Source organism: Cydia strobilella, chromosome 25 (assembly GCF_947568885.1).
Source record: "Cydia strobilella chromosome 25, ilCydStro3.1, whole genome shotgun sequence".
In the NCBI taxonomy this organism is placed as follows: Eukaryota; Metazoa; Arthropoda; class Insecta; order Lepidoptera; family Tortricidae; genus Cydia; species Cydia strobilella.
The window spans coordinates 2498698-2514204 of record NC_086065.1 but is presented as its reverse complement, the minus strand read 5'-3'; the positions used below and the strand labels follow the sequence as shown (position 1 = coordinate 2514204).

Here is a 15507-nt window from a genome sequence, read left to right as displayed (position 1 = left end):
AGATAGGAAATGGCGGGTCATTGTAGCGTCCTGACTTTAGAAATTCTTTACTTTCGACTTTTCAGTGAAATTATCAAACATTTAGGTATGTATGCCGATGACGAATTTCATTTTATCAGAATTTGGATTATTCAGACATTTTTTACAAAAGTTTGGTATTTCTATACTGTGTTATTTTGGTAGCTAAATATTGTGTTGTTTCTTCTTTATACTGTTGATGATAAATATATGTCTACATCTGCTGTGTCGAATTCCCATTCCATGTATTGTTGTCATCATCCGGTCTGAAAAAAAAGACATAATTATACGATTCATAAGTGGCGTTTTTTTTATAATACTTATTTACCTATTTAATGTTTTTTTTTTTATTAATACTATAATGATTATAATATTGTCTTCGGTTACCGCGATAGTTACTAGCATAGAGTAACTTATACTAGAGCGGTACTGTCATAGTAAATTTTACTGTACTATTATTTTCGTAGTCTACAGCGTCAAGTAGCGGAACTCTCAGTACTGCTAATCGATAATAAATAAATAATAAAATAAATATTAGAGGACATCTCGCACAGATCAACCTAGCCCCAAACTAAAGTCATATATATGTAACCAAATATGAAAGATTTTGTTAGCGTTTGACACATAACCTTTCATTTTTACGAAGGTTATTTTCCTTAAAATATTAATAATTAACATTTAATTTAACTAAAAATTTATATAAATAAAATATTTAAGTATATAGACTGTTGATAAGGTCATGGTTGTCCTTTTAAAGAGCGAGATTACGAAGTAATGAAGGTAAAATGGTATGTTTACATTGTTTGCAAGTTCTATTGACGAGGACTTTAAGCAAAACTTGTACAGTCGCCATCAGATATATCGGAGCGGCCGAGGTGTTCAAAAATATCTGAACACGCCTCTATTGTCAAGGCGTTATAGTGCGTGTTCAGATATTTTCGAGTCCCTCGGCCGCTCCGATATATCTGATGGCGACTGAACTATAGGGAACTGAGTCAACCTACCGTTCCCCCCTTAGCCTATGCACGTTGCCCCTCCTGGCGGGGGCGGGGGCGGGGGCGGGGACACCCCCCGCGGGGGAGGGGGCGCCGCCCCCCGGCGCGGGGGACGCGCCCCGCGCGGGGGACACGAGGGACATCAGCCAGCTGTACAGACGCGTAGACGGATCGAAGATCATGGTTGACAGGAGTTGCGTCACGAGGGCTGTAACAAAAGTGAATTAGTCAACGGTCAATGTCAAACCACATACATTTTGCCAGGAAGATCGACGCAATTTAAAATACAAAGTATAATGAAAAAAGCCCAGCTATAATGTTTTTTCGTGTGTTATTACCTATTATGTTGCCGATGGCGGAAGGATACGCCGGCGCGCGGCAACACGAGCAAAGCCGCAGACGGCGCTAGTTCCAGTCGCCGAAGTGTCGCTTTTGTGTCGGTCAGCTCTCAGTGAGGGAACGACACTTCGATTCACATATCTACTATCCGATCATGTTTTAGTGCTAAGAGGGTCAAAGCCAAGAATCTGAGTCCCTCAATCAGAAATTCTAGGGTCCCTATCTAAACCTACCCTGGATTCGAGCCCCTCTTAAACCCAAATCCGTCACTGTGTTTATGCTGCCGTTCGCTCCGGTCGCTAGCAAACATGTTAATCTTGCAGGTGTTAGGTTTGTGCAGGTGTGTTGTTAGGTGTGTGCATGTGTGTTGTTAGGTGTGTGCATGTGTGTTGTTAGGTGTGTGCAGGTATGTTGTTAGGTTTGTGCAGGTATGTTGTTAGGTGTGTGCATGTGTGTTGTTAGGTGTGTGCAGGTGTGTTGTTAGGTGTTGTTGTGTATGTGGATGGGACTAGTCAGCTAAAACCTGTCTCACCTATGATGTTGCCGATGGCGGAAGGCCGCGCCGGGACGGCGGCGCGCGGCAACACGAGCAACGCCGCGGACGGCGCTAGTTCCAGTCGCCGAAGTGTCGCTTCCGTGTCGGTCAGCTCTCGCCGAGGGAACGCCAGCCATAAGGAGAATTGCGCGGTGGGCAACTGCAAACGAAAGTATGTTAAACACTAATAAAGTGAGCTGTAGCATAGTACTTTACGCGTGATGTACTCTTTTATTCTTCCATTTCATAAATATAAAAGAACCGGACAAGTGCGAGTCGGACTCGCACCAACACTGGACTTTCTGGCCCCAGTTAGGCCCAAATCGACTCGTATTCCTGCACCTGCTCATGAACATTATACATTTTATTTTTCTTTGAATAGCCAGTTTATCGCAAAATATGTTCAAACGGTTGTTGTTTTTTAAATAAATAGTGAGGGATTAGAATTTATATATGACATCATTTCGATGTCTCCGGGTTTCTGCTTGCTTGTACATAATTACACAATACATCTACACACCCAAAAACCAGTAAGACCTGAAACTAATTCATCGTGTGATTAGATGAAAGATTGATCGTAGAACAAGACTTGAACAACAATCCGATATCTTCCGGGCCTCTGACTGGACGTATTTATGTGACATCTGTCCAGACAGTTGTCCAGTAAGCTACGGAAAAAACCTGCTGTCCCGTACAAACGCATTTTATTTCCTGTGTCGTGATTGTTTTTTCGGCGTTTAAAGCAGATGATTATTTTTCTGTGCATATTTTTGACCATATGTCACAGAAAAGGAAACTCTTATACTTGCAAATCCTGAGAAAATTTGCGTTCGTACGGGACAATTTCGTGGAATGCTCAGGTGGGGTAGGAGGGACAAAACGGGCCCTTCTCATTCTTTCTTGATTTGATTGATCCGGAAGAAAGGGAACGCGTTCGTGGACGGTGTTCCGGGAGCAACGGAACTCGACAAAAAAACCGGACAAGTGCGAGTCGGACTCGCGCACCGAGGGTTCCGTACTTTTTAGTATTTGTTGTTATAGCGGCAACAGAAATACATCATCTGTGAAAATTTTAACTGTCTAGCTATCACGGTTCATGAGATACAGCCTGGTGACAGACAGACAGACGGACAGCGGAATACAACAAATACTATTTTTAGTATTTGTTGTTATAGCGGCAACAGAAATACTAAAAACACTTTTGTACGGAACCCTCGGTGGGCGAGTCCGAAATACATCAGTAAGAAATACATCATCTGTGAAAATTTCAAACTGTTTAGCTATTACGGTTCATGAAATACAGCCTGGTGACAGACATACGGACAGACGGAAAGACGTACAGACGGACAGCGGAGTGTTAGGTATGTACTTGTGTTGTGATCGTCACGAATAAATATCTTTTATCTTTATCTTTAGTAATAGGGTCCCGTTTTTACCCTTTGGGTACGGAACCCTAAAAACCGGGCAAGTGCGAGTCGGACATGTTACGTTCCATCGAGGGGCCTCAACGCATTGGCAGACCCCATTCTGATATCCGTTAATATGTTTGGACACGGACGGAGGTTTTTATTATTAAAACTTACATCCAAATTATCGGCAACATATCGGTGCACCTCGGCCAATCTTGCCTCGGCAGGGAAGTGGTTTGTATGAGTCGTCCCGTCCGGCAGTTTGAACTGCACGCGGGCTTGTATGGCGCCGTCCCCGGATGCTGTTACATAGTAATACAAATAAAATGTTAATTTTGCAAATTGAGCTTAAAAGTGTTAAAGTGTTAAGTGCTTGTTTGCTCAAAAAGTCTCATAACCAAAGAAAATTAAACAAATCTGCGGAAATAATTCGTGTAGTTTTGAAAATTGGAATAGTAAAATAATATGACCTAATTTATAGAAAATTTTATGTTAAATATTTTTTATTTTTGTCTGTAGTAATTATAATGCTATTCGTACAGATTATACTACGTCGGTGGCAAACAAGCATACGGCCCGACTGATGTTAAGCAGTCTCCGTAGCCTATGATACATATATATAGGTATACATATATGATGATGGTGTGATGTAGATATTCGAGATATGAGCAAAAATCTGAAAAAAAGGTACCTTCAACCCCTTCCTACACCCTCAGCACAACCCCCACCCCCGAGACTTTTAGTATGTTCATCTGGACACCACAAGGTATAACTATACCAATTCAAAACTACACGAATTATTTCCGCAGATCGCCCATTTTCGGCTTAATTTGACGTAGCTATCAAGAATATAATAACCATTGCGTGGTAAACCAGAAATTAGGATAACTACCTCGTAGTAGAAGTAAATTAAAACCGCCTTGAAATGTAATTACCTATAGATTACTGACTATTTTTTTTACAATAGACTACAAAACACTAACTAAATAATGGCTAACAAGCTAACATAACTTTATTTGAATTCTACAACCGTCGACACTCAAAGGGGCTAAGGTGGATATCATTTCACAAAATATTGAATATGATATTAACTTTTTAGACCATTTTAAACCCCCTTTTTTTTATTTGCTCCAAAATGAGTTGTGTACAGTATTATTTTTTTTACTACGTCGGTGGCAAACAAGCAATGTCAGTGTCACTTACTAGCTGGAGCTGTAGTTTCCCTCCGATGGCACTCTTGTGGTTGCGGCACGTCCCGGGACTCCCTGGCGCGTCGCTCGGCGCGGTCTTGCGCGATCTGCTCCAAAATGCGTTGTCTAGCGAGGTCGTTCTCCATCTTCTCGCGTTTGCGCTCCTCCTGTTAATAAAAATACAAAATAAAAAAAATTTCACTCGCGGGGTCTCCTGTCACAAGTATTGCAATACTTACTAGGAGGTCCCAACCCTTTCTCAAATTGTAACACAATGATTGTGACCAATAAACGATTTTTCATTATTTTTTTTTCACACGTATCCCACCCGCCACCACCAGTGAAGACGTGTCGTTGCTCCGTGAAGAGGATCCTCGTAAATTGGATCGAAACATGTCGAGCTATTCGACTTAATAATACGCGAGTGCAAGCTCCTGATGATACTCCTCGGTACGGAGTGATACATGTCGAGCGTTTTTCGACTTAAAATACGTGAGTGACCCGTTATTAATATATTTAATATAATACGTGAGTGACCCGTTTTAAAATAATTTTAATAGTTATGTACCTATATAATCTGTCTATATTGTTCTTCACTTGTATGCTTCTGTTTTATCTCCTTGTAATAAAATAAAAAAATATGTTTGAGTCTCACGGGAGTTTTATAGACAAAATGTGTCGTTTTCCAGCAAAAGGTACCACATTGTCGCTTGCCATAAGGACGCTCTGACATGTTTTTCGTATAAAGATACTAGCAAATTTCGTCCTTACGGTAAGCGATAATGTGGTACTTTTTACTTGAAAACGTCACAAATACCGACTCACTATTAAGGAAATTTAGAGGACAAAAAGAGTGAGACACATAGAACATCACCTGCAATTGCTTGAGCTCTTGCTCGGCCTGCCATTTCTTCAACTCCGCAACCCCTTGCCCGATGTTACGTCGCTCTTTCTCCTTCTCCTTCTCTAGCTACAAAAAAGAAAAGAGATAAGGGGTCATCCATTAATTACATCAGACGTTTAGGGGGTGGGAGGGCGTCAAGATAATGTGACATGTTGTGACATGTTATGACGACCGGTCTGGCCTAGCGGCTAGTGACCCTGCCTATGAAGCCGATGGTCCTGGGTTTGAATCCCGGTAAGGGCATTTATTTGTGCGATGAGCACAGATATTTGTACCTGAGTCATGGGTGTTTTCTATGTATTTGTATATTATATATAATTGTATAATTGTATAATGCTAAAAAATATCGCGGCCATAAGCCTCAATTTCTGTCCATATGTAGTGGTACTCTATGTTACATAATTAGACATTTAACCTATAGGTATAGACACTTAGCCGTAAGAGACTTGACTGACAGACTGACCAACGTAAACCCCTAGTAGCTAAGGTTATTAGCACTAGCACCTATCTTCATCTTTAGACATACTTTTTTTTTTTTCAATCTAGTTTTTAATTCACTAACTGGTCGCCCAAGATACAGGCTATGCCTAGTTTGGGGACCCCTGTTCATACTGTTTTAAATGTACCGCTGTATGCGCGCAACCTGGACCTCATGTATGAGTATACATGAGGTCCAGGTTGCGCGCAATCTGCAAATTCCCATCTTTGTGTGCAAAATAAATATATTTTTCATTCATTTTTTCATTTTCATTTTTTCATATATCGTTGTCTGGGTACCCACATCACTTAGTCAATTTGTGTAAGAATGTCCCTATAATATTTATTATTTATTATGGGGGAGGGATGGGGGGAGGGACAAACGTTGTGACGTCACTAACTTCTCTTGTTTCCAAACATTGTTTGGATTTTTTTGTATACACTGTACAATTAAATAATAGGGTTTTACTATGATAGATCGTTCTTATTCGTGATTTTTAGGGTTCCGTACCCAAAGGTTAAAAACGGGACCCTATTACTAAAACTCCGCTATCCGTCTGTCTGTCTGTTGAAATTTTCACAGATGATGTATTTCTGTTGCCGCTATAACAACAAATACTAAAAACAGAATAATATAAATATTTAAATGGGGCTCCCATACAACAAACGTGATTTTATTGCTGTTTTTTTTCCGTAATGGTACGGAACCTTTCGTGCGCGAGTCCGACTCGCACTTAGCCGGTTTTATTTTATTCCTAATCAAAGTAAAAATATTTTCCATAAGGTAAATATCCAGAGGGTAAAATGGGGACTACGTTTGTTTGGAGAAGCGGCCGTCCCCTTTCCTCTTAACACAGTGCCGGGAACTCGCTCGGCGAGTTCTCTGTTCGTAGTCGCTTTCCTCTACAAAGCCGGAAAACGTTGGGTCCGGCTACGAGCGTAGCGCTACGAAAACGTTGGCAGTGAATATGTTAACCAAAATGTTTACCAGTCTCTCTTTCTCAGCTTTCTCCTTCCTCTTGGCCTCGATGAGGGCCTTAGCTCTCTCCATCTTCTCTTCTGCGCTCACAGTGCTCTCCGTCGCAGCCAAATTCGCTTCTAGTTCCTGAAATAAAGAAGTATACTTTAACGCTACCATAAAATAAGTAATAGTATTATCATACAGAACGGCCACGCACCGCCCCGCCCCGACTCGAATGCCCTCGCCCCGCGACACCAGATTGACGACCGTTTGCCGGCCGCTCAGTACTGCTTTTAAGCAACTTACTCACACAATGACGCATGCCACGTGCACAGACGTGCCGTTCACACATAGAAACGTGATTTTTGATGTATAGCGTGTCCGCCCTTAGTCCTTGGTAGGCCTGTGTCACAGGTTTATTTGTGTAAGATTACTCATAACATCATGGTTTTATTCTGAGCAGAATGGGCGCTAGCTGACGCGGACGGTTGTCTGCAGGAGTCTCAGAAGCACACCTCTGCAACGCAGCCAGCACTGCAGGACTGCTGCGTAAGGCTCGAGCGCCTACACCAAGCGGCCTCTGCCAACGAGCACACCATACAAGACACAACTCACTGCACATTTTATATTGAAGATGAAAAGTGGGGCATTTCACGTCAAGCGGGCAGCAAAAAAATTGTCAGGTTCTGGATTTTGTTCATAGTTGGATTAATTGGACCTATATGTGAATTAAAAAATTTGGCATCATTACTTTTTTAATATATTGCTTCGTTAACAATTTATACGCATTTGAAAAAACTACAAAATTTGAGGAACGGATTTTTTAAAAATTATTATTGCAATTCTTTCAGTGGATTTATTTATAACTAAATAGTGATTATTTGAGAATATTAGTTGATTTCTTTGAAAATTTATAAAAAAAGTTTTTTTTTATCTTTTTTTCATATAACAAACCGGAAGTTAGTATTAAATATCTTTTTTTTTCCAACTTCGCATTTTTTTATTTTTTTTATTTTTACACAATAATGTAGCTTATGGTGTACTAATGTCCTATAAAAAATGTTATAATGACATCTCGATTGGTTTTGAAGATTCATGAAGTAATTCGAAAGTACTGCGCGACGCTCCGTACTGAGAGGTAGTTCTATGTGGCAGTCTTTAATGGCCAATTACGGGTTTTTTTACTTTTGCGTAACGGAATTAACGCAATAAACAATATTTCATCGGTTAAGATGTAGAAAAGCTAATGATGTATTATTCAATCGTGCCTTGTAGCGCTATCACTGATCAACCATATCTTGGAACTGAAAACAAAACGTTTATGTTTTAACAAAACGCTAGAGGTAACTTAATAACTATATCTAGGTTTAGGCGGGGTATGTCACATGCTTAAGAGGTCACTTTCGAGTTAGGTCACGTTCTGAGGACGTCACTTTCTGTACGTCACATTCTGAGTTCGTCACATTCTGAGTACGTCACTTTCTGAGAACACCACTTTCTGAGGCCCTCGCTTTCTGAGTTCGTCACTTTCTGAGTATGTCACTTTTATAGCAAAGTAATATTTAAGCGTATACCTGCATTAACAATGGATACCAGCAATCATATTAGCTGTACGGCATAAAAACGGCCGTATGCCGTACAGCTGTTATGATTGCTGGTATCCATTGTTCATGCAGGTATACGCTTTAATCTTACTATGCTATAAAAGTGACGTACTCAGAAAGCGAGGGCTTCAGAAAGTGGCGTTCACAGAAAGTGACGTCCTCAGAAAGTGCCGTTCTCAGAAAGTAACGTACTCAGAATGTGACGAGCTCGGAATGTGACAAACTCAGAATGTGACGTACAGAAAGTGACGTCCTCAGAACGTGACCTAACTCGAAAGTGACCTCTTAAGCATGTGACATACCCCGCCTAAACCTAGCTATAGTTATTAAGTTACCTCTAGCGTTTTGTTAAAACATAAACGTTTTGTTTTCAGTTCCAAGATATGGTTGATCAGTGATAGCGCTACAAGGCACGATTGAATAATACATCATTAGCTTTTCTACATCTTAACCGATGAAATATTGTTTATTGCTTTAATTCCGTTACGCAAAAGTAAAAAAACCCGTAATTGGCCATTAAAGACTGCCTCATAGAACTACCTCTCAGTACGGAGCGTCGCGCAGTACTTTCGAATTACTTCATGAATCTTCAAAACCAATCGAGATGCCATTATAAAAAAAAATATAGGACATTAGTACACCATAAGCTACATTATTGTGTAAAAATAAAAAATATAAAAAAATGCGAAGTTGGAAAAAAAAAGATATTTAATACTAACTTCCGGTTTGTTATATGAAAAAAAGATAAAAAAAACTTTTTTTATAAATTTTCAAAGAAATCAACTAATATTCTCAAATAATCACTATTTAGTTATAATTAAATCCACTGAAAGAATTGCAATAATAATTTTTAAAAAATCCGTTCCTCAAATTTTGTAGTTTTTTCAAATGCGTATAAATTTTTAACGAAGCAATATATTAAAAAAGTAATGATGCCAATTTTTTTTATTCACATATAGGTCCAATTAATCCAACTATGAACAAAATCCAGAACCTGACAATTTTTTTGCTGCCCGCTTGACGTGAAATGCCCCAAGTGCCGTTCACACATTGAAACGCAAGTGATTTTTGATGTATAGCGTGTCCGCCCTGTGACGCTACAGCATGGAATTTGACTACCACTCAACAGACACTGCTTTATGAAGCATATACTTTACACGGTGGCTAAAAAATAACTGCATTCCCGTTACCAGGGAGTTTTTGGGATCATACTGAGCAACTTTTACTATGGGACCAACTCCGAAAATATTGTCCGTTTCATACATTTTGGCTGGTCCATTTTCTATGGGAGGGTAAAATTTTTTTCGCGATTTCGTGGTTGGTCCCATAGTAAAAGTTGCTCAGTATAATCCCAAAACCTCCCTGGCAACGGGAACGCACTTATTTTTTAGCCAACCTGTATAAGTATAATTGGACCAAAGACATTTTTGTATGATACGAAACGACCTTTCGACCTTCCGTCGCGCGTACGAGTAAGAGCGTACTCCCATTTCTTACTCGTCGTTGGCGCTCTTGCGTACTCCCATTTTAAATGCCGGCAGCGCATTTGCAATCCCTTTGGGTTTTATGGTATGTGCAACTGCTTTTGAAATGCCTAAGAAGTTTGCCTGGCATCTACAGGTCGCATTTTGTGACCGATTTTCGTGAAATTTCGTAAGCAGGTTCGACAATTGTTTTTTAGGGTTCCGTACCCAAAGGGCTAAAAACGAGACCCTATTACTAAGACCAAAGATAGACATAACTCCGTAATAGATTGATACAGTCTAAGGAAAAAACGTGCCTCGAAAATCAAGACAATTTGATTCTCGTTCAGAGGGCGCTACTAGCTTTGGCCTACTGTCGTATAGAAGGCGTTGACGGTTTCGTTTGTTATTTAACAATTTTAACGCATATCAGTGAAAGAACATGGGTCAAAATCATAAAAATAATCAATGCAAATAAAAAAAAATCATTTATCCATATTTAAATACATTTTATCGTATTTTTACAAATCTTCATTTTTAGTTTTAAAGTGTGTCGACAGATGGCAGTGAGTTTACTAGGGTTACAAAATTTACTATGACAGTACCGCTCTAGTATAAGTTACTCTATGCTAAGACTCCGCTGTCTGTCTGTCTGTCCGTCTGTCACCAGGTTCTATCTCATGAACCGTGATAGTTGAAATTTTCACAGATGATGTATTTCTGTTGCCGCTATAACAAAAAATACTAAAAACAGAATAAAATAAATATTTAAGTGGGGCTCCCATACAACAAACGTATTTTTTTGCCGTTTTTTGCGTAATAGTACGGAACCCTTCGTGCGCGAGTCCGACTCGCACTTGGCCGGTTTTTTTTTGTCATAGATTTTGCTTTTCTATTACCTTTTGTGTTACAGCAGCATCATGGGTCTTGCTAGGTCCGGCACCGTCGGCGCGCGGGCGGCGGATGCAAACACCGTCGTTACACACTACTTCTTGGTCGTCTAATTTGGCCACTTTCGCGGCAGGTTCTGATGGTTCTACAATAAAATAAATATAGTTTGTCAAAGGACTGTCTCATCTCAAACATAGACAGAGAGAATCATAATCTTTGTCTTACACTAGCACCCAAAAGAAAAGGATGAGTATAGTTGTTTTTTTTGTTCTTATTTACTGACAATTTTGTTTTAACAACTATAAATATACAATATTTTATATTGGCATATACAAAGAAGGCTGTCAAAAGTTGACAATCGTTTTTTTTTTAATCTTAATTTTTCTGTTAGATTTCAGATTAAATATTTTTTATTTAATAGTAAGCACTTAGATGGTTGCGAGCGGCACAGGATCGGTCGGAGTGGCGAGCCTTGGGGGAGGCCTATGTCCAGCAGTGGACGTCTATCGGCTGACATGATGATGATGATGATGAAGCACTTAGATCTTATTCCAAAATGGTAATCTTTTGTTAATGCTTTGTTAAACAATCTAATATGTATTAGTAACATGTGGATAACGTTGTCAACTGGTAAAACAATAGTCGTAATACCTATAATAGGGTATTTGACCCGAGCCCGAGTGAGGCTAAGTACAAACTGATGCTGGAAAAAGTACAGAAAGCGTTTCTACGTTTTCTATATAAAAAAGTATATGGCTATTACCCCTACATGTACCCAACACAGTTTTTGCTCGGCGTGTTGGGCTTCAATTCGCTCGAGGTGCGTAGGAGCAATACACGGTTGATTACGTCCTGCAAGGTGCTCCGAAACTTAATTAACAGCATGGAACTGCACAACATCCTCAACCGCATCATTGTTCCGTCGAACAGATCTCGCCGGCGCCCCTACCTGCAGCTTTCAAACAGCGCAGGCCCGCGTGCTACCACCCTACTCACCCTTGTGCGATATGATCAGCTCGTTGAACGGGTTTCTGAGTAACGATCTACAAGTAGATTTATTTACTGATTCCTGGTCTAAGCTAGCGTCCAGGTGCCTCGCTTACTGTGAGAATATGAACGAGTGAATGATGAATAATTTCTGCACTGTTACTTTTGTATAAGTGTGTTAATATTACGTAAATTGCAAGTGTAATTGGTGTAAACCGTTCTTGTAAATAAATAAAATAATAATAAATAATAATTGACTGTATTTAAAATAAATTATTTCACACCATGCGAGAAATAAAGCACCAGAAGATTAATAGAGAAACATAGATAGCAGTTATTTTTAAACACAATTTCTACTTAAAAACTCGTATAAAACTATAAAGAGTAGGTAATTTGATCGTGACGTCACATGCTAGTGTTTCATATAAATTCCATAATAGCAAAATCGTTTTGACAGTTCGAAAAAAGAAACTGAATTGACTAGTAGTCAAATACCCTATACCAGCTGTAGCTGTAACATGTATTATATGGTAGTTTGTTATCCTCTAAAATGAAATTAAATACCAGGTTCTTTCACAGGTGCGGTGGCAGGCACTTTGCTCCCCCCTGGTGTGGGGGCGGGGGCGGGGGTGGATTCGGACGCCAGCAAATTGGCCGTTTGCTCCTTAATGGTGGGCGGTGCTGGCTTTTCTTTGTCTAAAAAAACCAAAATAAATTTAAACAGCGTTCCCAAGTTTATCAAGCAGGCTTCAGGGAGATAGTTTCTTTTTATAATTAATCTGTTCAAAGATGTACGTATTGTACCTCCGTCCGCAGCCAAATAACTCTGCATGGCACTTGCAATAACTCCGTAATAGATGGATACAGTCTAAGGAAAAAACGTGCCTAAAAAATCAAGAAAATTTAATTCTCGAACAGATGGCGCCACTACCTTTGGTCTACTCTCGGATAGATGGCGTTGACGGTTTCGTTTGTTATTTAACAATTTTAACGCATATCAGTGAAAGAACATGGGTCAAAATAATATAAAAATAATTAATGCAAATAAAAAAATCATTTATCCATATATAAAAAAAAAGAAAAAAAAAACAGCTATTCCAAACATTTATATCAATCAAAATTAAATTATTGTTAGACATATTTCAAAATATTTAAATCACTATGGTTACACACTACTATTATATCAATACACATACACACACACATTCACACACACACACACACACACAGACACACACACACACACATATACACGTTTTATCACAATTTTTGTAAATTCAATTGTTTTGAGTGCACTAATCTCTCAACATTATATATAATTTTGTTTTCAAACTTAATTTTACTTAATTGTAATATAAATTGTATGTTAAACTTTACTTTAGCTAAATAAAGTTCATGAGTACTAATTAATATATGATATGTTCGGTTACTATTTATAAACCCTTAATAGTTAGTAGTGGGGTCTTCTGTCACAAGTATTTACAATACTTACAAGGAGATTCCAAGCATTACTAAATTGTAAATTGTGAAATGTTGTAACCAAAACTAAACAATTTTTCATTTTTTCATTTTCATAAATACATTTTTTGATATTTTTATTTTAATCGTGTGTCGATAGATGGCAGTGAAATTACTGTGGCTACAAAATTTACTATGACAGTACCGCTCTATCCTATTATATCCTCTTTGCTAATGTTAAAATTCTCCGAAAATATGACACTCACTTGCAAAGTTAGCTTAAACAGACTTTAAATACTCACAGTGCTCCTCCAGTATCCTGTCGATCCTGGTGGCCAGGTTAGCTGGCTGCACTCCCGCGCAGACCACCTCTAACGGAGTACCGTTACGGCCGATGAAGAATAGCGATGGGACAGGCACAAATTGATCTGATTGCCGCGTTAAGGTTGCATTGCGGTAGTTTTATAATACAAAAATACAACTTAGGGAAAAAATCAAATGGTAAGTGTCCACTGCTACCGTGAGGGGGGGGGGGCACCGTCTGTCATAGTAAGTAATAGGGAGTGTTCCTGGTACCGGTTTTCTATACAAATGCAGTACCGGAATCGGGAATTCCGGTTCTCGCCATTCAAACTCAACTCAGTGCTGGGAGCATTCCCAAGCAATGAAATGATTTCTTACAATTTCTTTTTCACAAACCAACATTTTATTTTTTCCTTAAGACTGCCTGGTGGCTGATCAGTTTCTTTTTTAGGGTTCCGTACCCAAGGGGTAAAAACGGGACCCTATTACTAAGACTCCGCTGTCCGTCTGTCTGTCTGTCTGTCACCAGGCTGTAACTCATGATCCGTGATAGCTAGACAGTTGAAATTTTCACAGATGATGTATTTCTGTTGCCGCTATAACAACAAATACTAAAAAGTACGGAACCCTCGGTGCGCGAGTCCGACTCGCACTTGGCCGGTTTTTTTTTCTGATCATATAATTTTGAGAAAGGATACAGATCTGAGCAAAGTGTGTGTAGTCCGTGGAGCCACTCTTCAGCCGGATGGCCAGGAAGTTGGTGCTGTTGCCGAGCCTCTGCAGCACTGCTGCATCATCCAACACTGATGTCATCTCCGATGACAGCTCGTTGTCACCTGCAAATGACAGACTGAAAAATTTGCCTGCAGGTCTTTCAACAGCGAAAGAAAACTAAATTCTTTCAAATTCTTCCTATATTTCAGAATCAATATTTCTACTTATTAGAAATATTTTATTCCCAAATTCTCGAATAAGTAAATCTATTGGCTTTAATTCATATGTATGTTTTATAGCTATTGGACAGCAGGAATACAATTCAATTTGCTGCAGAAAAGAAGGTGTAAAAAGTCCCAAGAGCGGAGGAGTATAGCAAAGGGGGGGGGTTTGCTATGAATGAATGAATAGTATTTATTTCAGGACAGGTCCCATATTGTGACATACAATTACAATTATAAATATATTAACAAACCACCCACTATACTCTAACCGAAAAGAATTAACATAAAAATTTATGGTATGATTAGTCATAAGCAAGGAACATTTTCATTCCTCAAAATGCTCTAACTATGTATGTTTTCTTAATCATAAACACTATAAGCATTTAAATAAACCTGTGATATTTATCAATAACGAAAAAATACTTGAAAATGACGAAATTACTGAAAATCTAGAAATATTATAACCTATTTGAAGATTACGTGTCCCAATCGAAAACGTTTTTTACATCTGTTCTATAGGCAAACAAACCTGTGTATGGCCAAACATGTGTAGTTTACGGTTTAATATATGTAAATAATTAGTAATATGTTATGTACCTTCAACAAAAACTACAAAAATAGCATTTTTCTGTTTAGACAGTGTAACTGCCTCTGCTATGCTGCCACCGTACCAATGCATCATGGAAACACTTATAACCACAGTTTTCTAGCACAGTTACAAACTTTCACAGTGTTATTTTGCTATTTTTTTGCAATTTTCAATTATTATGTTTGCACGAAAAACGAAAATATTACGTTGACATGACACTCCAAATTTTGACAGTTTTGACGTAATTTTTTTTTTTATAAAGTCATTCCATATCTGTCTATTGTACTATTTGTTAATATAGTTTGTCAAAGGACTTTCTCATTTCAAACATAGACAGAGAGTATCATACTATCTTTGTCTTACACTAGTACTAGCACCCAAAAGAAAAGGATGATTATAGTTTTTTATGTTCTTATTTACTGACAATAAGGTTTGACCAACTATAG

General features: G+C 38.8%; 1 protein-coding gene across 1 annotated transcript; it reads right to left on the bottom strand.

Annotated features, from left to right (window-relative positions):
- Nucleotides 1–142: 142 nt before the first annotated feature.
- On the bottom strand, nt 143–15306 carry LOC134752824 (UBX domain-containing protein 4). Its single transcript, XM_063688578.1, has 12 exons — nt 15070–15306; nt 14233–14370; nt 13534–13659; nt 12338–12469; nt 10795–10931; nt 6856–6972; nt 5361–5456; nt 4500–4653; nt 3471–3598; nt 1885–2047; nt 1023–1221; nt 143–284 (listed from the first exon to the last, which is right to left on the bottom strand). Exons 1-12 carry the CDS (start codon nt 15152–15154, stop codon nt 233–235), a joined length of 1527 nt encoding a protein of 508 aa, XP_063544648.1. The 5' UTR covers nt 15155–15306; the 3' UTR covers nt 143–232.
- Between the last annotated feature and the right edge of the window lie 201 nt (nt 15307–15507).